At 43.7% G+C, this 27,292-nt stretch overlaps 1 protein-coding gene across 1 annotated transcript; it reads right to left on the reverse strand.

The window, feature by feature from the left end:
- Positions 1 to 8,091: 8,091 nt before the first annotated feature.
- Positions 8,092 to 27,041, reverse strand: LOC111967726 (ubiquitin domain-containing protein 1). Its single transcript, XM_023993017.2, has 3 exons — positions 26,326 to 27,041; positions 12,311 to 12,538; positions 8,092 to 12,018 (listed from the first exon to the last, which is right to left on the reverse strand). The coding sequence occupies exons 1-3, from the start codon at positions 26,411 to 26,413 to the stop codon at positions 11,636 to 11,638; spliced, it is 699 nt and encodes a 232-aa protein (XP_023848785.1). The 5' UTR covers positions 26,414 to 27,041; the 3' UTR covers positions 8,092 to 11,635.
- Between the last annotated feature and the right edge of the window lie 251 nt (positions 27,042 to 27,292).

Here is a 27,292-nt window from a genome sequence, read left to right on the forward strand (position 1 = left end):
TTTATATAGCCCTTCGTACATCAGCTAATATCTCGAAGTGCTGTACAGAAACCCAGCCTAAAACCCCAAACAGCAAGCAATGCAGGTGTAGAAGCACAGTGGCTAGGAAAAACTCCCTAGAAAGGCCAAAACCTAGGAAGAAACCTAGAGAGGAACCAGGCTATGAGGGGTGGCCAGTCCTTTTCTGGCTGTGCCGGGTGGAGATTATAACAGAACATGGCCAAGATGTTCAAAATGTTCATAAGTGACAAGCATGGTCAAATAATAATCAGGAATAAATGTCAGTTGGCTTTTCATAGCCGATCATTAAGAGTTGAAAACAGCAGGTCTGGGACAGGTAGGGGTTCCATAACCGCAGGCAGATTGATCTTTAACCATAATTTTTCCACCTCTCCCACACTAACTTCACAAAATTCAAACTTGCACTGCTTTTCTTCCATTATTTTTTTAATTTTTATACATGAATATAATTGCTCACTGTTTGTCATGGGCATTTCCTGCCTAAGTTTGCCCACTTTGCCAACGAAATAATCATTAAAATAATTGGCAACATCAAATGGTTTTGTGATGAATAAGCCATCTGATTTGATGAAAGATGGAGTTGAATTTGTCTTTCTGACCATAATTTCATTTAAATTACTCCATGCATGCTCACACACACAGTGCTGTTTCTGTCCCCCCTCTTCCTCCCTTGTGCAGTGACAGAACAGGCCAGGAGATACAGAAAACAGAGACAGTAAATATGTCCATTGTGAAAACCATCAATAACCAGAACTTCAATAGAAACATATGCTGCTACTTCCCGTCTTTACATAGTCGCCATAGAAATGAACATAACAGATTGCATGTACAGAAATAAAGGAAAAGGGCACCATATAAAATGGTAATGGAATATACCCTATCCTGAAAGCAAGCAATTAAATCCCTCACCACAGTATGGAAAACAAAGACGGGGCGATTCGGGGGTTGAAATGAATGTGATCTGATACAATGTGATGTTGACACAAACCTACATTTGCCACTATCCCCATGATGCGGTCTGAGGAGAAATATTTAGGCCAGTTGTTTTCCCCTCAAGAATGTAACGCTCTACGGGCCCATTGTACCCAATGGTTTCGCAGTATCCTGGAAACAGCAGCACATCCCCAGCCACAGCACTGGAGGAAAAACTCTGTTTACATCCCAAGTGGCGCACTATTCCCTACATAGTGCACTACCTTTGAACAGGCACTGGTCAAAATATTGCACTGTGTAGGTAACAGGATGCTATTTGGGATGAAGAACTTGCCTTGATTCTACAGAAGAACACCCTGTCACCCCATCAAAATCACCCGCATTAACAGATTAGCCCCGCAAATGATAGGCAAATTAATCCAAGGCACTTAGGATTCTCATAAACCTCTGTCTGTCAACAACTCAGAGGGTGTTGGGTTTGGTTGAGGTTTGCGTCGGAGCTGGAGCTGAAACGCAGATATCTCATTGGCACGTGTGACCGGGATAGAGAGTGAGGAGATGCTATATTTGGCCTTGGGCTAGTGTGTCGTCATGGGGGATGTTGTTGGGAGTGTTCGGCTGGATGGCAGGCTTGGCCAGCTTGCAGGGCAGGGGGCTCAAGGCTTAGACAGGGAGCTGGAACCATGACCTGAAGGGTAAAGGATGTCTCAGATGGAACAAGGCCACAGCGAACTCACTAGCTGAGTACAGTAACATGCTGACCACACCGCTAGCGTTTACATAGGCGAGCGTTGCAAAATACATTTACACATACATGTTATTCAATTATTTCATCCAACCTGCTCGCGCACGTCAACGAGCGTCTGCGTAGCCAGGCGGTACAATAGAACTAAGTTCTATTTTTGATGTTTTGATGCGCTGCAAGTCCCGCCTCTCCCATCTCCTCACTCGTTTTTAGGAGCATATACCCACGTGGGTGATTGAAAGCTGAACTAAGGTCCACACACCAGTACAGTTGGTGGTGGTAATCCACTTTAAAGTCGGTTGCCAACTGCCATATAAAGTCCACAGAAGAAGACTGAAGGAGGAGAGATTACTAGAAACGAACAAAATGTCCCCTTTTATTCTGCAAAGATCCAGGAAAAAAAGGAATTTGTGCATTTCAGGTAAAATAACAACCCAATGTTTAAATCCCAGGACAAATTAGCTGGCAACAGCAGCTAGCTAGCTACATGTTTTTCGACCTGTCCCCAAATTAATATAGTTGGTTCAGAGTTGTTTTGATATTTCAGCCTGCGTGTCTGGTGAGGATGGACAAAATCAACATGCGCGCGAATGCGCACGTGGACGAACGCTCGCGCCCGGTGTAGTCAGCATGTTAGGTGAGGTGGACACCAGTGGAGGCTGCTGAGGGGAGGACTGCTCATAATAATGGCTAGAATGTAGTAAATTGAACAGTATCAAACACATCAAAGACGTTATTTCCATGTGGTTGATACGACTCCACACATGCCGTACGGGTGTGCTATTTTATTTTGTTGCATCGTGAGGGTGGAGGGTTTTTCTTTAAATCTCGGTATGAACACTCCATTGCTAAATTCAAAGAGATCTGTGAAGAGAGGTTCTGGAGTTTTAACCTGTTTAGGACCGGTGGTTGGTCATTGGATACGCAGCCCACTTCCTTGAAAGGCAAGGCACCTGTAGTCCTCCCATGTTGTTACTGAGACCATGTGACGTCATGTCAGCCAATGGCATAGGGTAAACAGGTTCTTGCACGCTGTGTTTAAGTGAGCAGCATTATTAGGTGAGTAGCATTAGATAAGCATTAGGTGAACGTTAGGTGAACGTTAGGTGAGCGTTCTAGGCCGCTGGTCACGAGGAGACGGCAGCAGATTACACATCTACACACACACATCTACACACACCAACAGTCTCCTGCACTGAGAGGATTGCCTCTTCTATTCTGGTCAGAGCTTTCTGTTATTCTGGACAAAGAGCTGGCCAGTTTGTACAAGAACTTGTGTCTTTAGAGCACCGCTACCCACCCTGCAAAATCCTTTCCCCCCCGTCACCGATGCTTACCAATGACATTTGCCGTAAATCTGGCCAAGCACAGATGGGATTTACACAAGGAGTAAAACATGAATTGGTTGAGGAACGAAAAATCCGAAAAAGAACCTGTCCACCATTATCCATCTTAGAATCACTCAAATCCTTACTCTAAGTTATTCAACATGACTGCTAGCAAGCCTATCCCACTGGATTAAGTCCCACTGGATTCAGTTAGAGGGAGTTCTTTCTTGGAAGCTGCATAAATGTGTACGTCAAATTTGTCTTAATAGGGCGTTGGGCCACCACCACGACCTGCAAGAACTGATTCAATGCGCCTTGGCATATATTCTACAAGTGTCTGGAACTTTTTGGGGGGGATGCGAGCATGCAACATCATTCTTCCACGGAAAAATTCCAGAATTTTGTTGATGGTGGTGGTGGAAAACGCTGTCTCAGGCACTGCTCCAGAATCTCCCATAAGTGTTTAATTGGGTTGAGGTCTAGTGATGAGACACACATACCCTTTAAACCACCTATGTATGCACTTATTTCAACGTTACTGAGATCTCTTCTTCTAGCCATGGTAGCCAAAATAATGGGCAACGGCATTTTTATACATAACCCTAAGCATGATGGGATGTTAATTGCTTAATTAACTCCGGAACCACACCTGCTTTCAATGTCATTTGTATCCCTCATTTAGCACCTGAAAGCACCTGCTTTCAATATACTTTGTGTCCCTCATTTACTAAATTTTTTCCATTATTTTGGTGGTTACCTGTATGTTGATACTGCTCATTCTGAGAAAGTGAGAAATTAGTCATAATTTCCTATGAGGTCAATTACAGTCAGAGGATCTCAACATATTGAACACTGTGTTGAGCACATTTGTACAGAGTTGATAGGGTCATTCCGGGTCTGTAATGGCACACAGTGTAGAATGGGCTGATTCCACTCTGGCCCTGGCAGGGCAGCCAACCACAAATGCTTCTTGTCAAATTCTTTTTCCAGGGATTTTCAGCCACCCTGTAGAATGTGTTTGCTTTGAGATGAGTGAGAGAGTGAGAGAGNGAGAGAGAGAGAGAGAGAGAGAGAGAGAGAGAGAGAGAGAGAGAGAGAGAGTACAGTGTACTGTGTATATTATACAGTGTACTATGTATAGTATACAGTGTGTATGTGTGTGTGTATGCACATGTGCGTCATACATTGGGAAAAAGTCTTTAAGTGACTTGATGACATGTGAGGAATATGTGGGTAAAGCCCCGCCTTATCTCAGCTCACTGGTCACCATAGCAGCACCCACTCGTAGCACGCGCTCCAGCAGGTATATCTCACTGGTCACCCCCAAAGCCAATTCCTCCTTTGGTCGCCTCTCCTTCCAGTTCTCTGCTGCCAATGACTGGAACGAACTGCAAAAATCACTGAAGCTGGAGACTCATATCTCCCTCACTAGCTTTAAGCACCAGCTGTCAGAGCAGCTCACAGATCACTGCACCTGTACATAGCCCATCTGTAAACAGCCCATCTATCTACCTCATCCCCATACTGTATTTATTTATCTCGCTCCTTTGCACCCCAGGATCTCTACTTGCACATTCATCTTCTGCACATCTACCATTCCAGTGTTTAACTGCTATATTGTAATTACCTCGCCACCATGGCCTATTTATTAACTCCCTTATCTTACCTCATTTGCACTCACTGTATATAGACTTTTTGTTTTCTTTTATTATTATTGACTGTATGTTTTGTTTATTCCATGGATAACTCTGTGTTGTTGTATGTGTCGAATTGCTATGCTTTATCTTGGCCAGGTCGCTGTTGCAAATGAGAACTTGTTCTCAACTAACCTACCTGTAACAATACTGGGAGACCATTGCCGTTATCCTAAAGATGATGGGTATGCTTTTGCTGAAAGCAATTAAAAGCTCTCTGCTTTCCCTGACCTCTGTGTCGCTGAGTTGACAGAACCACTGGATTATCTCTAGGAACATTATTTGAATACAATATTCTCTTACATTATGTCAGTCATCAACACCTATTCGTGGTCATATCTTCAACAAAGTGAACTTTGATGGGCCAAGAAGAGCGAAGGATGTTGGTGGGGACTACCCTGGATTGTCTGGATCTAACAAGGTTTGTTTGGAGTCCACGATGAATGTAGTCTGCTGAGCAGGCACTGGTCTGGTCTGGTCTAGTCTGGTTGACTGGGCTRGCCTGATCCGGAAGGAACTTCCACCCACGGTTGACCTCTTCCTCGATCCTCCACTACGCCCCGGCTGGGTTGTCTGAGACTGGGTGGTAGCAGTCTGATCCACATTACGTGGGTCCTTCTGACTTCCAGGATGTGCAGCGTTATGCAGTCGGCTTGAAATTTGAAGGACATGCTCACACTACTACACACCTACATATTGTAGTGASCTTAACCAAACACCTAGCGACCTCATCAAGAGGGTCGGACCTCTTGGCGTCACAGTTAAGTACCCCTCATATTTTATACAATGTACACTATAGCCAGCACAGGACACATCCTGATTCACATATTGTCACCAGTTTGTCATCGCCACTAGATGGTACTGTGCACAAGAAAGACTGGCTTCATTAGCAGGCTTCTCGCCTTCTGCTACCGGTATACAGTTTTCGGTTGAAGGCACATTCCTTCAAATGAGACAGTCAGCTAATATTTTAAGTGTTCCCTGGAGATAAACGCATAAGGTCCGATTTTAATGGTAATGGTCCGATTTTGTCATCTATTCAAAACAGTGTTTGGATTTTTCCATGACCATGTTCACCATTTACGTCGTGTGAGGCTGATGGACGATGAATGAACGGGTTCCCAGTAGCAATATGGGGTGAATGTTATTGCTATCATCAGGCGTCTGCAGGGTTCAGAACCTCACTCCTTCCTCTGGTTTCTCCGTGTGTGAGTGAGTCAATGTTATGGAACTGGCCTGAGGACAGGATAGGAGGTGGTCAGCCAAGGACGTCTGTGGCGTCTGCTGGCCCCAGATCTGCTCGCTTGGCTCCTTCCACTCATCTTACTGTCACACAAAAAATCATAATGTCACTTCACAGCCCCACAAGTACTCCAACAGACAGTATTTGACCCTGACGTTAGAGATCATTCAGATATCTTTGAGAGATGCTTGAGTAATCCTCACCTATACAGTAGACATTTTAGATTTTTTTATTTCACCTTTAATTAACCAGCTAGGGAGTATACCTGGATGATGAGCATCTGAGCAATAAGACTGGAAATAACTGAAGTAGTGGGCAAAGCCACAGAAAGCACACTACATGACCAAAAGTATGTGGACACCTGCTCGTCGAACATCTCATTCCAAAATCATGGGCATTAATATGGAGTTGGTCCCCACTTCGCTGCACTCTTCAGGGAAGGCTTTCCACTAGATGTAACATTGCTGCGGGGACTTGCTTCCATTCAGCCACAAGAGCGTTAGAGAGGTCGAGCACTGATGTTGGGCGATTAGGCCTGGCTCGCAGTCTGTGTTCCAATTCATCCCAAAGGTGTTCAATGGAATAGAGGTCAGGGCTCTGTGCAGGCCAATCAAGTTCTTCCACACTGATCTCGACATRTCCTGGCATCCGCCAAACCCAGATTCGTCCGTCGACTGCCAGATGGTGAAGCGTGATTCATCACTCCAGAGAACGCGTTTCCACTGCTCCAGAGTCCAATGGCGGCGAGCTTTACACCACTCCAGCCGACGCTTGACATTGCGCATGGCGATCTTAGGCTTGTGTGCGGCTGCTCAGCCATGGAAACACATTCTTGTGCTGACGTTGCTTTCAGAGGCAGTTTGGAACTCGGTAGTGAGTGTTGCAACCTAGGACACTGACGATTTTTACGCGCTARGCGCTTCAGCACTCGACGGTCCCGCTCTATGAGCATGTGTGGGCCGACCTCTTTGTGGCTGAGCTATTGTTGCTCTTAGAAGTTTCCACTTCCCAGCACTTACAGTTGACCAGGGCAGTTTTAGCAGGGCCGAAATTTGAGGAACTGACTTGTTGGAAAGGTGGCATCCTGTGACATTGAAAGTCAATGAGCTCTTCAGTAAAGCCATTCTATTGCCAATGTTTGTCTATGGAGATTTTATACACCTGTCAGCAACGGGTGTGGCTGAAATAGCCGAATCCACTAATTTGAAGGTGTCCACATACTTCAAATCAAATCATAGATAATAACGAGTAGCAGCAGTGTACAAAACGGAGGGGGGTTCAACGTAAATAGTCCGGTTGGGATTWTATTAATTGTTCAGCCGTTTTATGGCTTGGAGGTAGAAGCTGTTGTGCCTTTTGGTCCTAGACTTGGCGCTCCGGTACCGCTTGCCGTGTGGTAGCAGAGAAAACAGTCTATAACTTGGGTGACTGGAGTCTCTTAACAATTTTTGGATATACTTATTTTATTCGGATTTCTCAGGGGGTGCTGCAGCAATCTCAGCACCCCTATTTCTCACGGCTATGGTAGTGGGTGTAGAATTGACAAAGATAAACTCAGCTTGCTTAGAACCAGCGCTCCATGAAGAGCACGTCATCAATCTTCTCCATTTCATTCCAGGACGAGCTAATCTTTCCGTGCTCCTCACTGGTGTCATGTCTCCATGTTTTTGGTCATCCTCTCTTCCTTTACCTTCTTTCAATAGAAGAAAGGAAGTGAAACATTTTCTTTCTTTTCATGCGAATACACCACAAGAAGATGTCAATAATCAATACACTAAATTAATCCCCCAAAAGGTGGCAGTGTGACCTAAATCAATTACCTGAACTCGTAATGGGTGTGGGGTGAGCCCAGGCAAAGTATTGAACTTTAAACGGATCACCAAAAAAACAACAGTACAAACATTTAAACTAATAAAATGTATTTAGGTTTTTATTCATTTACAGTGGCCAGATGGCTTCAAGATCAAATGAATACAGAGAGATTTATTTTTCCAATAATTTTATTTGACAGTTAAAAATAAGGTTGAAAATGAAATCAGCTTATAAATGTACACGTCACTTGTAAAACAAGTCATAGGCATATTTAATTATCAGAAATCTCCTAATAAATCACTTATTTTTTCAAAATGACTAAATATACAGATCTTTATACGGCTATATCCTCATTGACATCATCAAAAGCGCAATTAGCATGTTTCTGCTTTGAGCTGTYGAGGAAGGGCGTGCCTCTCGCTTCACCCCGGTGAAAAACGCTTCATTAAAATGCAATGGCTTCTTAGTATCGGAGGTTCGAGAGGAAAACAAAGCAGTCTACATTGTGTCCTTTAGTAGTCCACAAAATAAACCCAAATAAATATCTGTGGCCATATGGCTTTTTACCTGCTTGCTTTAGTCCACTGTATAATTGAGTCCACCTGTGTACCATAACTAAATACGATGACTATGGACACTACAGAAAGACACAAATTAAACTCCTGACCTGAACCCCAAATGATCAAACATGTATTAGGCATATAGTACATACAAATATACTRGCACGTTCTTACTAAAACCCGAAAACATAGTGTCTGATTAATTGTCTGCATAAGGGATCATTCCTAGACAGTTGTTGAAAATGTCCAACTGCAGTGATGGGAGGTTCACAGGTCTCAGAAGTAACAAAGAAGTCTCTTTATTCCTCGCTCTCCTGGCCTGGATCGAACCACGGCCCTTGTGTGATGTCAATGCTCTGTGGTATCAGATTTGTCCTTACTGGCAGTATCGAGCAGATCCCTCACATTGATTACAGTGAGGTTTATATTTTTATGCTGTCTCGTGTAGGGATTGTACCTTGATGTTAAACCGGCGTATCTTGTTGCAGCTCTCATACGGCTACAAAATGACCATAGTTGAAGCCAACATTTGAGCCACATTCGGAGAAAAGCGTAACAACCCAGCTAACAGAACARGGGTCGAGATTGTAAAAAGAGGCTCTATTGCAAAGGTAGGTCTTAGGAGCCCAAATGATGTGCTAACCTCAGGGGCCGAAGCCAATTCACAGAAAGTACATGATTATCATAGTCATGCCATTAAAAGAAAGATGTTGCCATTTGAAATACTTTTCTAGAAGGGGCAACATTTCAAACAGAGACAAAAGCAATATGAAACTCTGGACAAGGTCAAAGAAAGTTGATTGTTCAATGACAAAGCAATCTGAACATAGCAGGCTCCTACGTGAAGTTCTGTGTTTGAGAACGTTTACAATAGTCATAGCTAATGCTACATATGAAATGTGGGACGAATCAAGGTCTAGTCTGTATTGCACATAAATACATTGTTAAGTTCAGAGAAATGCTTATTCAAGTTTGCATAAAATGTTCAATATATTCCCAGCACGGTATGAAATCAACTGTTGAAGCTAAATGGATGACGTTCAAATGATGCCCGTGCAGACAAAAATAAAAACCTAAAATGATTGCGTAACCACGATGACAATAGCACYGTACAGGTCTTTCCATCTCCAGCTTAACCGTCCACCAACAAGTACGGTGTTCTATGTTTTGATTTTTTTAGGCCACATTAAGGCTAGAGGGGAATTGAACTTCACTACCGTCTGGTTTGCTTCTTCGCGATCTGGCCTGCAGTCAAATGAGTGAGCAGCAGCAGCAGCAGTTTGTTGGGAACCCTCCTGCAAAGACATCCTCGCTTCTAACCCCTCATACAGGGTCAGATAGTTTTCATCCTCCCTAATGGTTAAGGTTAGGATTGGGGGTCTGGTGGTTAAGGGAAACAACTCCTACCCTCTTGCCATCCCCGTGGCAGCCCAGGCTCAGAGGCATACTGGGGCAGCTACTGCTCAGAGAGTCAGCTTGGCCTGTCTTTTGTTTGTGTGGGAGGAAGGGGATGGATTACGGTCTGTGTGCTGAATGGACTAAGCTCTGGTCAGCTAACTTTACGCTGGGTTGGCTGGCTGGGGCTCAGAATCCGCTTCGACAGCCGGATACAAGGGGATCCAAAATTAGCTTGACCACCCTGCTAGTGAAGCCTCAGGTTATGGGGGGAGGGAGGGGGGCCCCAAAGTGCTTAGAGGGATAGAGAGAGGTAGAAAAGCAAAAGGACAGATATGAAGGAGAAAGGAGCACCTCGGGGTCAGTGAGGTGCCACCTGAGACAGACAAGCACATTTTGTACACTTCCATGAGTGTACAAAACATTGGGAACACCTGCTGTTTCCATGAGAGACTGACCAGGCGAAAACTATGATCCCTTATTGACGTCACTTGTTAAATCCAGTTCAAAATCCGTGTAGATGAGGAGACCGGTTGGAGGGAGAGAAGACCGTTTAAAAGAAGGATTTTTTAAAAGCCTTGAGACATAGATTGGGTTCGCGTATCATTCAGAAGGTGAATGTGCAAGACAAAAGATTTAAGTGCCTTTGAACAGGGTACGGTAGTAGGTGCTCCGGTTTGAGTGTGTCAAGAACTGCGATGCTGCTAGGTTTTTCCACGCTCAACAGTTTCCTGTGTGTATCAAGAATGTTCTACCACCCAAAGGACATTCAGCCAATTTGACACAACTGTGGGAAGCATTGGAGTCAACATGGGCCGGCYTTCCTGTGGAACGCTTTYAASAACTTGTAGAGGCCATGTCCTGACGAATTGAGGCTGCAAAAGGGGGGGGTGCAACTAAATATTAGGAAGGTGTTCCTAATGTTTTGTACACTCAATGTATACTAAAAACAGAGGCATACGCTTCACATTTCACCTCGGGGTTGTTATGTGGCACAGCATGAGGGCGGGGCTCTAATCATAGTCACTTTACAGTACATACAACAACAACAAAAATAGGTGTGGGGGACAACACGTGGAAAACAGCCATGAAAACACCACAGTCAACTTGAACTTCAACAACTGACAAGACAAATGATCGAAAAAGGCAGCAGTATACTTCGGATTTTTATAGATCTATGAAAAGATTATTCCTGAATCTAGAGACAGAAGACTTCAGCAGTAAAACTAGAGTTTTCCCCCTAGGATTTTGTTTCGCTTTCTTCCTTGAAGGCACACAAACTACTACGCAAGTATAATCAAGTGTGCAAAAAAAGCTTATTAAAAGAATAGGAAAAATAGTTTGTATTTCACTTGAGGGAGGATCATGGTAGGAATCTATGACGGGGGGGGATATGTGCTTTACAACCGATCCAAATTACTCTGCGATTTATATTGGCACTTAGTTACCGTTAGTGCAGGCGCAGACCCCTTYCACATGCCATGCAGTTCACACCTGCAGTGTCTCACATCTGGGGGGGGGGGAATTCTGCTGTGATTTGGGTTGGGTCATTTTTGCAGGGGGAGGAGGGTAGAGGTCTCAGTGGACAGTGTGACCCCYGAGTTAGTGTGGTGAGTGACACAGAACACCCTTCTCAGAGTGAGTGGTCTGGCTAGATCAATCAAATCGACCAACCAACCCTCCCACATTGAAGTGACGCATTCAAAAATATATATCACACTCTTTAATGGTAGACATTGAAAAGCAGCACTTTGGAGTCTCTCCCTTCTGTTACTCATCTCTTAGAATTCCCCAAATCACCTCTCCGTTGTAAAGAGCAGCGGTAAAGCCATTATCCAGGGTTCCTCTTATCCAGTCCGGTCTCTCCATCCCGCCTCCTCTTCACTCCTACTCTCATCTGGGACCTAGTTAATGGGGGCTTGCGGGTTGACGATGACCTGGATGACAAAGTCCTTCTGGATCTTGGTGTCCTGCAGGCGGGTCTTGTCCGTGAGCAGCTTGCCCGAGAAGAACCAGCGCTGGTGGGCCGTGTCGATGTCCTCCTGGGCCTGCAGCTGCTTCTTCAGCTGCCCGATGGGGTCGGCCATGCTGGCGCTAAGGCGCAGGTCCTTGCCCGTGGAGAGGCGCACCTTGAGCTGGAACTCRTTCTTGGGGGCAGTGGTGGGCTCGGGGTTGTCACTGGGGTCCTCATCGCTGCGCTCGGAGATCAGGTTGACCGGAGGGGCCAGGCAGTAGACGGGCAGCTGGTAGCAGCTACCTAGCTCGTCATAACACTCTGTCAGGGACCCTGGAACACACAAAGGTAAAACATGTTTGGGTTGTTAAATGTGTTATTGCACAGAAAGTTGTCTTGACTCAGGCATGAATCAAAGAAACAGATTTTATTATCAGGTTAATAGTTGTCCAATCAGAGCATGGTGTAATATCGCCATTGTTCCAAACCAAATGTACTGACAGTCTATTCAGGTTTCAAAATGTGCCCCCAGGGACGATAGCTTCCCCCATAACACAGTTCTGCAGTGTAATGCTGGCTCCTTCAACATGGCATGAACCAGGTCTCGTCTGTCTGTGGTCCTCACCGTGAGGCAGTGTGATGCTGGCTCCATCCACTATGGCCTGGGCCAGCTCGTGGTCGTTGCACTCCAGGGCCACAGTMGCCGCCTTCAGGGCGTCCCATATCTCCTTGCGTCCCTCGAAGGCCGGGGCCGTGTCCCAGAACTCATCCCTCTTACTGCGGAGCTGGCCCTCCGTCATGGGGTAGTCACTCTTCCACTTGGGCTTGTCCTTCTTGAGGGGCTCATTGCGACCTGCAGGGAGGAATCAACAGATGTTTTTTCTAGTATCAACCTATAGACTATGTGTCACAATATTGTTACACAGTTTGCATTGAAACAAGTACGGTTTTAGTCACATGCCTAGGTAATATACAGTACTGTATACTGGGTTACATCCCATATAGGCTTGGGTGGTATACCGTATACACTGGGTGGTGGGTCCTTGCGTGCACTGACGGTAATACCATATACCCCGATATGGTACAGGAACAATATGAAAATCTGCATAGTGCCCAACCCTAGTGCCGATACCCATTATAGCCTGCCTATACATTACCAGGATTTGTTCTGGATCAAAAGCGGCTTAGGTGGTGGGCGTGGCAGGGGGCACGGCTAAATGTTCACACACACCACATCTTGGCGGCGTAGCATTTTTAAAGCCAATTTCCAGCAATTCCACAAATTTCCCTATGGAGCTAAGAGAAATGTCTTCGAATTCTATGCATTTTGCCATGGCTAATGCAGTGTTGTTTTGCTCAAACAAGCTATTCTCCTTGACCGTCTAGCTTTTATTTTGGTGATTGTAACATGCTCACCACACCTCTCGTGTTACTTCGCGGCGTTGCCAAAATAAATGTACACATATATTGTTATTCAATCATTTCATCCAAACCGCTCACACGCGTCAACGAGCACCTGGGCACTAAAATAGAAGTTGGTTCTAATTTTGATGCTTGACGCGCTGCAAGTTCCGCCTCTCCCATCTCCTCATTGGTTTTTGGGAGCATATATCCATGTGGGTGATTGAAAGCTGAACTGAGGTTAACACACCAGTCCAGTTTGAGGTGGTAATGCACCTTAGAAAGTTGGTTGCCAACCGCCATAAAGTCCACAGAAAAAGAAAATTGAAGGAGGAGAGATTACTAGAAACTAACAAGGTTTACCTTTTTATCTGTGGATTAATTGTCAGAGTAGAGGACCTTGTGCATTTCAGGTAAAATAACAACCCAATGTTTATATCCCAGAACAAATTAGCTACCAACAGCAAGCTAGTTATCTAAATTGCCATGAGTGGTTTCATGCATTTCAACCTGTCCCAAAGTAATATAGTTGGTTCAGAGTTTGCTTCGACATTTCAACCTGCGTGTCCCGATGGCGTCTGGTGTGGCTGGACAAAATCAAAATACGTGCCATGGCGCACACAGTCTAGTCAGCATGTTKATTCTCAAATATTAGAATAAAAATATAGATATTTMTTTTTACATGATCTGTTTTAGTCATTTAAGTWTACAATGAAAGAGTTTTRCCACCCCAAATGTTGTTGAATTTACATGCTTTCAATGGCAGAAAAATCTGGTTACACAATACAGGCAAAAACGTATTCTCCAATAGAAATCCCAGCTCACACTTGTAGGCAATGTCATGGCGACGTTAGCTAGCTAAACTCATGRGCAGAAACACGWCATCGGGTCTATCAAAGGCACTCCTTCGATATAAAGTTGTTTTCGACAAAAACAACGTGTCAGTTTGTAACTTTCACGAGGTTGGAGTAATAACATGTTCAACCACTTAAGACATTGGCTCGAATCCAGYTTGTGCCTTTAAGAAGAATGTCACTGACTTCTCAAACCCCAAACCCAGGCKTGGTCTGCTTAGTATGTTTTGCAAGAGTTCCCGGAAGTCTCGCGATGTTGCCCCTCTGGGTTTACAATCTCTGTGGTTAAGTTGCACATCGCTTTCAACGACTCACAAAGTTAGATCCTAGACATGTCCAAGGAATCCACGTAATAAACATGTTAACATCTAGGTATGGGGGCATGGTGTACTTTGCACATCGCTGGCMATATAATCTAGCACCTGATAGGGAATGTTCTCTGCATAGTGCATTCGGAAAGTGTTCAGAAAAAGTGTCCTTCACTTTTTCCAAATGTTGTTACGTTACAGCCTTCTAAAATTGATTAAACTAATGTTTTTCCTCATTAATCTACACACTATACCCCATAATGACAAGGTGAAAACAGAATGAACCTAAGCACACAGCAAATACAACGCAGAAGTGGCTTTGGAACAAGTCTGAATGTCCTTGAAATGGCCCAGCCAGAGCCCGGACTTGAACCCGATCTAACATCTCTGGAGAGATCTGAAAATAGCTGTGCAGCGACGCTCCCCATCCAACCTAACAGATATTAAGAGGATCTGTAGAGAAGAATGGGAGAAACTACCCAAAAACCGGTGTGCCCAAGCTTGTAGCGTCATACCCAACAAGACTCGAGGCTATAATCGCCGTCATTGTAAATAAGAATTTGTTCTTAACRGATTTGCCTAGTTAAATACAAGGTTAAACAAAATAAAAATACCCCAAAAATATATATATAAAAAAAGGGAAAAGRGATTTAATCAATTTTAGAACAGGGCTGTAACGTAACAAAATGTGGAAAAAGTCACAGGGTCTGAATACTTTCCAAATGAACTGCATGTCTGGCCTAATGATTTGATAAAGCAGCCATTCATATTTATACAAAAAACGTTCGAGTTTCGATGCAAGGTGAATAATAACCTAGTAAAATAATGTTTGAGGGGGGGCTTAGACAATGGGGGGGGGGGCATTACTATGTGCAAAGATAGAGCAAAAAATMTTGTGGCGTCAATGCCTGGTATATCATGACATTATAATAGGATATTCAATAGCCTCCGTACAACAAGGTCATAAACCATATTGCTGCGTGTACCAGACACATGAAAAGGCTGGAGTCCTTAAAACTGCCCTACAAAGACACTCAGGAAGCTGATAGACATGACCTTGCTCTGGCTATGCCACAGCCTGCCTTGGCAGCGTTAGATATTCCACAAGGACTAATACACCTCTAATCCATTCCTCATAAACATTATAACAAAGTCCTCCCCTCTCTGCCAGAATCAGGGCAGCAAGGTGGGCCATAAAACATCTTCTGCACATCTACCATTCCGGTGTTTAATTGCTATATTGTAAATTTACTTCGCCACCATGGCCTATTTATTGCCTTACCTCTCCCTTATCCTATCTCATTTGCACACACTGAAAATAGACTTTATCTACTGTATGTTTTGTTTATTCCATGTGTAACTCTGTGTTGTTGTATGTGTCGAACTGCTTTGCTTTATCTTGGCCAGGTCGCAGTTGTAAATGAGAACTTGTTCTCAACTAGCCTACCTGGTTAAATAAAAGGTGGAAAAAAAGGTGAGAAAAAAAGACCAGAGCGATCTAAAACTCTGCACATTTGCATGAGAGACCAAAGGAGGCATTCCGAGCATACAGTGGAGTCGTTTGGACAATAACAGACTGCCGGAATATTTCCCTTTCTGTGCCATTCCCGGTCCAGATATTGTTTGGCACCCTCGGTCTTGCACTGGGTACACAAAGTATGGGAGTTGTGCATTCCTATTCCCCAAACGTCTCGCTTGGCACTGACATAACAGTTAACAAGACATTAACGGAGTGTTAGGGCCTGCCCGTCTGGAGAATCTCTCTCTACATTGCCAGTGACGCCCCCCCCCCCCCCAATCAATGTTTATAATTAGAGCATGCAGACAGTACTACACACGTGCATCTGAAACATCAGCCATGCTTACCATTGGATTAGCACTGCACACACCTATCGGGGCAGCCTTGCCGGGAAAACACTTTTCAGCACCAGGCTGGCCCGGCATACAGAGCTTCTAAAGTGCATCCTGTCTCGGTCTCTAACGCATAACCTAAAGGAGAGACGGCTTAATTGGACTCTGGCAGACAGCTGACAAGTAGCTCTCAGAATGGCATAGAGAGGAGGGTCCCGGTCTCCCAGGACATTGCGCCAAACTGAGCAGCTGAGTTTGAGTCGGCACCGGAGCGTGACTTCGGCACAGACTGTCGCGGGTACTAAACATGCCTAACCCAGGTTAGCTTGCAACCGAGCGAGCATTTAAACAGGTTCAAAGAAGGGAGAATACAGAGCTGGCGATTGTGGTCCTAAAATGACCAGCTAGAGGTCTTGCTGGTTTTCATTGTCAAGTAGGCGAACCAAGAGCAGCAAGGAGGGGCAACAAAGACAGTTGCCAAGTATCTAAAAGGTTGTCTTTCCTCCAAACAAATTATTTATAGTGCAGGCAGCTTACACGGAGTAACTCAATCGGGAAGACACACTGTAGGATTTTGTAGGGCGTGTAACGTTGGGTCTTTCTACTAGCACTCAGGCAGAGTGGTGGACAAGTCTACAAGAGCTGTTGGATTAGGCAGCACACAGGACCAAGACACACAGCTGGGTGTGTAACACTATGATGTCGTAAGGGACACGATACATGTTCAACTCAACATACAGGCTAAGTCTTGGGAAAAAAGGACCAGAAGACTTACCAGTCATCATATACAGAGCCTTCAGAAAGTATTTACGCCCCCTTGACTTATTCCACAATTTGTTGTGCTACATCCTGAATTTAACATGGGATCAAATTGAGATTTTTGGTCACTGGGCTACACATGTCAAAGTGGAGTCAATAAGTATTATGGCAAGCCTAAACAAGTTCAGGAGTAACAATGTGCTTAACAAGCCACGAGTTGAATGGCTGTGATAGGAGGAAACTGAAGATGGAGAAACAGCATTGCAGGCACAACACAATACTAAGCTAATTGACAGAGTGAAAAGGAAGCCTGTACAGAATTAAAAAATATATTCCAAAACATGCATCCTGTTTGCAACAAGGCACTAAAGTATACTGAAAAGAAAATGTGGCAAAGCAATTAACTTAGTCCTGAATACAAAGTGTTATGTTTGGGGCAAATCCAATACATTACCAAGTACTACTTGCCATATTTTCAAGCATAGTGGTGGCTGCACATTGGAAGCTGCGTACGCGTGCTTCTCCCCTCAGACTGCCATGCAGAAGAAATATTAACCAGCGCAGAGAAGCACGAGACTGAACTCAACGTAGTTTTCCCCTTTAGTTACCAACATCAACATTTCGCTCTACTGTGGGAATTGTGCTCAAATCAATGCAATATTAGCCACTTTCAATGTAACATACCYAAAAACAAAAATTAACTATGCAAGAGTATGCTAAACTAACGGTGCAAGAGATTCTTGTAGACAGAGCACATTGGAGTAGGATTCTATTGCATTGACAGGCATGTACTCTACACAGACCGGTATGCCATAACCAATCAGAGCTGCAGTAGGCCTATATGCAAATAGCCATTTCTATATATGGATCTGTGCAATTCACTCTGAACTGGACTGTGTTTACAGCATGAGTGGTTGCGYGTTCATGCACATGTTTTGAGATCAAAGCGACAGCTGCATGTAGCAACCTGTGCACATTTGATAATTTTCTTTGCTAGTTAGTGAGTTATTATCCCAGTTATAGCTCATTTCTAGTTAATGGGGCAGTGGTTGCTTCCTACAAGAGCACAAAATGTGTGCATTTCTAGCTCTTTGAAAAGCAAGTCAGGTAAAGAGCTATTTTTTTAATGTCTTAAAGGGGCAGTGTATTTTGAGACGGTCTTGAATTAGGTAAGTGGCCAATAGGCAGAGGGTAGCACAATTATTCTGATTGTGTAATAATGGTACGGGAATAATGCATTTTATTTTGTAAAATGGTTTCTTGCATCAAACATTTTTCAGTCACCTTGTCTGAAGAACACGTGGATAAACAGGTTGTCAGCGCCTGCATGTTTTCTGTGTGTTTTTCCCCCTCTATAGTCTCATGGAATGTAGGCCTACATTGAACACCACACATTTACTGGTACTGTTGCCTGAATGATAGAACGGTTATTTCCATGTTAAAATGTTATGGGATGCATTTTTCTCCATTGTTTTTGATGGTAGGCCACACCGGAAGGCCTACATTATGATCAAGTAGCCACAGTAGCCTACTTGGCCACTGTTAAAAGTGTAACTTAAAGCGGGTACAGCCTCAGCAGTCACAGTAAACACACGCCTGAAGTTGCACAGAATTCTGCTCTCAGCAGACCTGAAATTTGCTCAGTGCAGATTTTTTTCTGAGGGAACATTAGTTATGGGTATGCTTGTAATCATTAAGGAATGGAGTTTTTCCAGGATAAAAAGAAAGAAAGCTAAGCACGTGAAAAATCCTAGAGGYAAAAAAACGTGTTCAGTCTACTTTCCATCAGACACTGGGAGATTTCCGCAGGARAATAAACTAAAACACAAGGACAAATCTACACGAGTTGCTTACCCAGAAGACAGGGAAAGTCCCTGAGTGGCCGAGTTACAGTTTTGACTTCAATCTGCTTGAAAAAGTACGGCAAGACTGGAAAATGGTTGTCTAGCAATGATAAACAACCAACTTGACAGCGCTTGAAGAACTTACAAAATATTATACAATCCAGGTGTGCAAAGCTCTTAGAGACTTACCCAGAACAACGCACAGCTGTAACCGCCGCCAAAGGTGATTCTAACATGTCTAACATAACATTCTAACTTATGGGTGTGAATGAGATATTTAATTTTCAATAAATAGGCAAACATTTCAAAAATCATGTTTTCACTGTCATTATGGGGTATTGTGTATAGATGGGTGAGGTAAGAAAAAAAACATTTAATCCATTCTGAATTCAGGCTGTAACAACAAAATGTGGAACAAGTTAAGAGGTTTGAAAACTTTCTGAAGCCACTGAAGCCTAGACTAGGCCTCTGGAAAAAGTCTATAGACTAGGCTAATGTGTAGTCCTGATTACCAGTTAACAGATTTGGCAACACAATCTAGCAAATAGTCCAGAAATGTTTARGGCCCATTTGCAGGTGTGCAGATGGGAGCATTTCCTCTGGCCACCCATCGTGAATCAGTGTTGCCAAAGCATTGGAGACACATTACAGCCACATGACGCAATAGCAGGGTGTGCTCCTCATGTGGTGCTTGTAAAAGTTGTTAAATGGGTTGAGGTTATGAAGGGGCAGATAACGCCTCACTTGGGTGTTGGTGAAAAGCATTTTACAGACATGATTGCATTACAGAACATAACTTTTCATATCGTTTCAGCACACGAAGAAATAGCCCACTGCTACAGCCTGTTAAAAAGCATGATCTTGGGTGCAAATTAATAAGTTACAATCATAGCTCCTCCCCTCCCCTGATACTACTAAATACAGGGTGGATTTCTGTGCCTAGAGGCCTACAGCCTGCTTTCACCTCTGCAARGTCAACATTGAAGTAGGCCAATTTCAGCCCTGAACCAACAGAGCTGAAAAGCACATCCGCAAGACTAGGAAGTATCCCTTTCACATACAGTAGTGCCATGTAGGAATAAATTATATGAAAGTCAAAACTAGGCTTGGGCCAAGACCGATTTACTGTGGAGTCGTTCCATGATTTTTTCAGCAAGCTATGACACCGATTGTTCTGAAATTGTTGTTAGAAACAGGTAAGATTGGCATTACTGAAACATTTTGTTGAAATGTAATTAGATCTGAGYAATTACACTAATTGATTGCACCCAGTGGCCATTTTAAAAATGTATAGGATTCAGATAATATTCAATAAATATAGTACCCAACAGCCGGTTTGGACCAAACTATGCCCTACTAATGATTAAGACAAGAGGAATCCCAAATAAGTTGTCAAAAGCAACCCAAGAACCCCCTCCCCCCTCACACACACTCATGCAAATCCTACCCCAACAACAAGTGTCAATTATCTATTCTTGACCAGTAGTATGAAGCTGCGGCTTGGAGTATTGCTTCTCCATAATATGTAATGTATACCTGGGGGGGGACACCTCCAGATTCCCCTTTGTTCAGAGAAATGTGTATTCAAAGTTGCTTGCATTATTTACCATGGCACACTGCACGGCATATTTCACATGGCACACTGCATGACGGCCTGGTGCACATCCCGGTGGAACAGTCATTGTAAGGGACATGAAGTGACTTATTACCGGCCTGGGYGCACCTCTACTCTACCTGCATCGAGCACTCACTGCTCCAAAGGGCTCTACAAGTCATTGTTGGTTCTTCAGTCAGCTATATAGAATAGATCCACAGATCTGGTGTATGACAATACACTAACAAAGTCTGCAACGGCACATTGTGACAGTCCCACAGTCGAGTGCAAGACTATTTTCAAAACTGGGCTGAGGTGATGATCGGTCCAAAAGGTTTAGGTGGCAGAGGGATCTTCCTGCTTTCCGTGTCCCTTGGAAGTTTCCAATTTGTGTTTCATTACACCTAGACTATTTGTAGCCTGTAGCTTAAAAATCGCTGTACAAATTTACATCCAAAGTGCAGCTATCTATATTGCATCAGTCACTTAAAAAGACAACTAGCTATAAAAACGGTGAAACATGGCAATCTGCCACTATTTTTGCCTTCTGCAGAAAATTATCTTTGAAACTTAGCGAGGTAATGGACTTGAGCATCGCACATTGAAACATTGTTGGTAAAGAAAGTCACTTCAAACACAAAGTCCCCTATAACTCCTTTGTATTATTGACACTAAATTAGTTTCACGTTTTATTAGGCGTATGTACAGGACACAGATGGTATACACCAGCCAACGAAATGCTTACTTCTAGGTTCCTTCGACAACGCAACAAATATAAGATAAGAATACGAGCTTAAAGTAAATGTCTCAGTAGAATAGAACACATTTTAGCATACGCATAATACAGGAAGGCACAAATTATAGTACAACATTTACACGTATGGTGGATTCTTTTAGACGACAATGAGGCCATTTACATCCCCAGAGCCAGATAAACTCGTGGATAACATTGGTGTCTCTGCAAGCAGTTTGAAGGAAGTCACTAACTAGTGCTAGTTATCATTGGCTCCAAAAAATGCCTCCAACTTCCTTCATACAGGACAGACATAAAAATGGTATCCATGAGTTCATTGGACTCTGGGGAAGTAGTTATAAAGTGCATCATTAACAAAATCCCGAAGTATCCCTTTAAATGTGTTATGTCTGAGCAAAAGAACACAGCATTAGCCATGGCAAAACGCATAGTATTGCAGGAAATTAGCTTTGAAACGGCAAAAATGTATCTCAAGCCAATGGAGAAATATGTAGAATTGCAGAAAATTGGCTTAAAATTGCCTCCACACCACCAAGGTAAAGGCCTCTAAAATTCTCTGTCAAGTTCAGCCACGCCGAAAGGCCTTTGGCATCCCCCCTACAACGCCAACTACCTAAACCCTTCTTTGAACCCGGAGAAAACCCTGTGTGTGGATGGATGTTTGCGTAAGTGAGTGCATGCATGCTAAGGTGCAGAGAGTCAGTGCAGGTGGTTGTGATGCGTTTGTGTACCTTAAAATGTACTGTATATGTGTGTACGTGAGTGAGTGCATGTGTGCTAAGGTACGAAGAGTCAGTGCAGATGGTCAGTCCAGTTCAAGTGTTCAGCKGTCTGATGGCTTATAGATAGTTTCTACAACAGTTCCTATCCTCCCGACGGTAAGGGAGTTAACAGCTCGTGGCTGGGGTGTGTGGGGAATTGATGCTTTGGGACTTCCTCAGGCACCGTTTCAAGTAGAAACACAGCCCCAGTGACATACTGGATAATATTCACCACCCGCTGAAGGGCCTTGCAATCGTGGATGGCGCAATTCCCGTACCAGGCCGTGATGCAACCGATCAGGATTCTCTCGATGGTGCAGCGGTAGTATATGGAGAGGACCCGGGGTGGCATGCCAGATTTCTTCAGCCTTCAGCAGGAAGTAGAGGCGCTGTTACACCCTCTTGACAAGAGTGGTGGCGTTGGTCCATGGTCTGTGACGTAGATGCAGAGGAACTTAAAARCTACTGCAGTCCCGTTGATGTGGATCGAGGCGAGTTCCCTCCTCTGCTTCCTGAATTTAACAATCAAGTCTTTTGTTCTGCTGACATTGGAGGAAGAGGTTGCTGTCCCACAATGCCAGTTCTCTTACCTCCTCCCTGTAGACTGACTCGTTGTTGTTGGTTATCAGGCCTACAATCGTGGTTCCTTCAGCAAACCTGGAGTTGGTGTCGTGCAAAGCCACGCAGTCATGGGTGAACAGGGAGTACAGCAGAGGGCAGAGGWCARCCCCCTGGGGGGCCCATGTGTTAAGAGTCAGTATGGAGGAAGTGTTGTTGCCAATCCWCAGCCTGTGGTCTGCCTTTRAGGAAGTCCTTGYAGGGAACAATAGTGTTGAATGCTGAACTGTAGTCATTGAACAGCATTCTCACATAGGTGTTCATCTTGTCCAGACGTGTTTGGGCCGTGTGAATAGCGATGGAAATGGCATCTTCCGTGGATCTGTTGAAGCAGTAGGCAAATTGGGGTGGYTCCAGTGTGCCTGGCATGCTGACCATGACCATCTCTGTTATTATCTATGCAGAGTCACTTTAATAACTCTACCTACATGTACATATTACCTCAACTAACATGTACCCCCTGTATATASCCTCGCTCTTTAGGTATTTTCTTAAAACTGCATTGTWMGTTAAMTAAACACTTCACTGTAAGGTCTACACCCGTTGTATTCGGCGCATGTGACAAACACTTTATTTTATTTCATGACGACAAGGGTGTATGCACAGGGCGATAGTAATTTGGGCATGTCACCTTGGTTTTCTTGGGAAACGGGATGATGGTGGTCTCCTTGAAGCAAGTGGGGACTACAACCTGGTACAAGGACAGGTTGAAGATGTCTGAGAAGATGCCCGCCTGCCAGCGCACACGCTGGGGATGCCAGCAAGGGATGCCATCTGAGCCGGTCGCTTTGTGAGGAAAATTCTGTGAATACTCACTTAAGCCTCGAAGAGCGAAAGCGACTGGTCATCTGGAGGAGTGAGAGCCTTCCTGGAAGGCTCAGTATCGTCTGCCTTAAAGCGAGCATAGAATGTGTTAAGCTTGTCTGGGAGGGAGGCGTCAGTGGGCATCACACAGCTGGATTTGCCTTTGTAGCCTGTTGTCCTTGCCACATGCATGGCGAGTCAGTTGTTGAACATCGATTCAAGTTTGAGTTTGTATTGTCTTTTTGAGTCCTTAAAGGATTTCCAGAGCTCGTACCTGCTTGCCTTGTACGGGTCGCACACCACCGAGTCATCAAAGTTATTTCTGCTGACATTGAATACTGCAGTATGGGCTCATCGTGCTACAGATTGGTCTGTTGATCCAGGGTATATCTGGGATGTTATTGTGGTTACATCAACACATTTCCAAATGAAGCCTGTGACTAGCGATGTACACTGAGTGTACAAAATACAAGGAACACCTACTCTTTCCATGACAGACTGACCAGGTGAATCCAGATGAACGCTATGATTCCTTATTGATGTCACTTGTTAAGTCTACTTCAAAAATCTGTGTAGATGAAGGGGAGGAGACCGGTTTAAGATACATTTTTAAGCCTTGAGACATGGATTGTGCCTTTGAACGGGGTATGGTAGATGCCAGACGCACCAGTTTGAGTGTGTCAACAACTGCAACGCTGCTGGGTTTTTCAGGCTCAACAGTTTCCTGTGTGTATCAAGAAAGGTCTACCACCCAAAGGCCATCCAGCCAACTTGACACAACTGTGGGAAGCATTGGTGTCAACATGGGCCAGCATCCCTTTGGAACGTTTGACACCTTGCAGTCCATGCCGAACAAACTGAGGCTGTTCTGAGGGCAAAGGGGAGTGCAATGCTATTTATTTATTTAACCTTTATTTAACTAGGCAAGTCAGTTAAGAACAAATTCTTATTTACAATGACGGCCTACCAAAAGGCAAAAGACATCCTGCGGGGACGGGGGCTGAGATTAAAAAATGAATAACAAATATAGGACAAAACACACATCRTGACAAGAGAGACAACACTACATAAAGAGAGACCTAAGACAACAACATAGCAAGGCAGCAACACACGACAACACAGCATGGTAGCAACACAACAACATGGTAGCAGCACAAGGTACAAACATTATTGGGCCCAGTCAACAGCACAAAGGTCAAGAAGGTAGAGACAACAATACATCACACAAATCAGCCACAACTGTCAGTAAGAGTGTCCATGATTGAGTCTTTGAATGAAGAGATTGAGATAGAACTGTCCAATTTGAGTGTTTGTTGCTGCTCGTTCCAGTCGCTAGCTGCAGTGAACTGAAAAGAGGAGCGATCCAGGGATGTGTTTACTTTGGGGACCTTTAACAGAATGTGACTGGCAGAACGGGTGTTGTATGTGGAGGATGAGAGCTGCAGTAGATATCTCAGATAGGGGGGAGTGAGGCCTGAGGCCTAAGTTAAAAAAAATAAGCATCAACCAGTGGGTCTTGCGATGGGTATACAGAGATGACCAGTTTACAGGAGTAGAGTGCAGTGATGATTCCTATAAGGAGCATTGCTGGCAAATCTGATGACCGAATGGTAAAGAACATCTAGCCGCTCGACAGCACCCTTACCTGCTGATCTATAAATGATGTGTCCGTAATCTAGCATGGGTAGGATGGTTATCTGAATCAGGGTTAGTTTAGCAGCTGGGGTGAAAGAGGAGCAATTACGATAGAGGAAACCAAGTCTAGATTTAACTTTAGCCTGCAACTTTGATATGTGCTGAGAGAAGGACAGTGTACCGTCTAGCCATACTCCCAAGTACTTGTATGAGGTGACTAGCTCTAAAGCAGTAATCACACCTGTGGGGAGAGGGGCATTCTTCTCACCAAACCACATGACCTTTGTTTTGGAGGTGTTCCAAACAAGGTTAAGGGTAGAGAAAGCTTTGTTGTAGAACATTTACAAAATKCAGCTGAGTATAAGACTGTATCATCTGCATATAAATGGATGAGATATGCCTGAGATATGTTGTTGATGTAAATTGAGAAGAGCGTGGGGCCTAGGATCGAGCCTTGTAATGTTTGTACCCTCAATGTATATTCCACAACGTTGATGGATGAGTCCCGGGTGGATGAATCTTCAGACATATTCAATCAGTACTCTCAAAACACGTGTATCCTAGTTGTGTTGGTAGCTATTTATACAGCTGGTTGGTAGAGAGATAAGAGGAAGTAACTCATGAAAGTTCCCATTTGTGCCCTGTAAGATGGGGGGGGGGGGGGGGGGTAACCATTTTTCCTACAGTTTCTTGGTCACAGTCCATAGAGCCCCACAGTGGAGGTGTCATAATACCCATAAAACAGGGAAATGGTTCCCTGACGTTTTGATGACCATGTAACTCTCTCGGACAAGGTGACTTATCAAAATATTGTGTCGATTTTAAAACTTGCACAAGACAGCTTGCAGAATTGTAAATTTAAAGAAATGTTGCCAATTGAATTTAATAATTACTAAATGTAGCTAACACTAGATAGTTAATCCAGAGCTTCTTACCTTTACCTCAATTTGGCAGTCTCGTTCAGATCATCATAGCATTTGTAGTTCATTATGATATACAAATTAGTTGCAAATATGGCTGTCTATTATTTGTGGGGGGGGGGGGTAAATACAGTTGAATATATTAACAAGTCACCTTGTCCTAGAGAGATTTACACGGTTAGCAAAACGTCACGCCAGGGTAAGCCTACACGAAGCACAGTCCTTATTTTAACTATGTGTTTCTAAAATCCCCTATGCGAAAAATATATGGTTGAAAAACGATTGGAACCATTTCCTTGTTTGACCGCTAGGTTTTATGGGTTTTAAGACTCATGTGGTACTATTGGGTATGCACTACACTTGAGAACCTAAGGAGAAAATCCTATTGGCCAGTATTATTGCACTGGGCCGGGGAGTTAGTGTATTGTAGTGCCATACCCATGTAATTACTATCTGGTAAACATTTACCATGTAATGTAATGAACTAGGTTTGTATTCGATGCACTCAGACAACCAAGCGAATACTCGTTAACTTACCTCCACGTTTTCGGTGTGTCCTTCCACCGCTCCTGGATGAACCGTGGCCCTGTGTGTCCTCGCGTTCTCTCCCAACACATCCTCCCATGATTTGTATCAGACGGCTAACTATGTCGGMGCCCCATCATTAGCCAACTGCTAGCTGGTTCCAAAACAAATATATACAGATCCACTGTACAAAATTAACGAGGTCAAGTTAATGATCTTGATAGAAGAATCCACAAGGTAACGGAGGTAATGTGCACGCTGGTCGAACAACTAGCTAACAAGCACGGAAGCTAGCTAGCTAGCGTGCTAACAAGCTAGATAGTACGCTAGCTATCTCCGTTTTATTATTGTTTGATGTGATCCAACGTTCCAAAATCAGTAGTCACGTGCAGAATGTCTAGCCAGCTAAATTGGATAAATATAATGTCAACAATCATTGATTGCATTATAGTTAAACGCTAGATATTCCTCTATAAATACAAATTTAGACAAGTTCGCTTTCTTTGTAGCCAACAATTAAGCAACTTTCTTGCTAGCTAAAATTAGTAAGCAGAATTTTATGCACTAGCGACCGGGTAAATATTCTAAACATACAACAAACTAACTTCGATAAAACAATTGATTGTGGATATGGAGAATTTCCAACCCTTCAAATTTTTGTCAGCCTGGTTTTAAATCCCCCTTCCCTTTCTGGTGCAGATAGAAACACTAACTTTTTACGCCTGCGCGTTCTCAGGGGGTCAAATTATGGCACGTTACGAATACAGGGAGCAGCTTTCGAACGATGGAACGTTTTTTTAAAACGTTATTTTATGTTTCTTCAGAGAAAATATAAGTGTAATGATGCTCTATGTTTTTTGTTGTTATTGTATTGTAATTAGAAATTGTATAAAAAAAATAAATATTGAAAGTCCTCAACCTTGCTAAACATTTACTTGCTATATTTAGCAGATGAATGGGCAAATAATTAAATACAATA

Source organism: Salvelinus sp. IW2-2015, linkage group LG8, assembly GCF_002910315.2.
Source record: "Salvelinus sp. IW2-2015 linkage group LG8, ASM291031v2, whole genome shotgun sequence".
NCBI classification, from domain to species: domain Eukaryota; kingdom Metazoa; phylum Chordata; class Actinopteri; order Salmoniformes; family Salmonidae; genus Salvelinus; species Salvelinus sp. IW2-2015.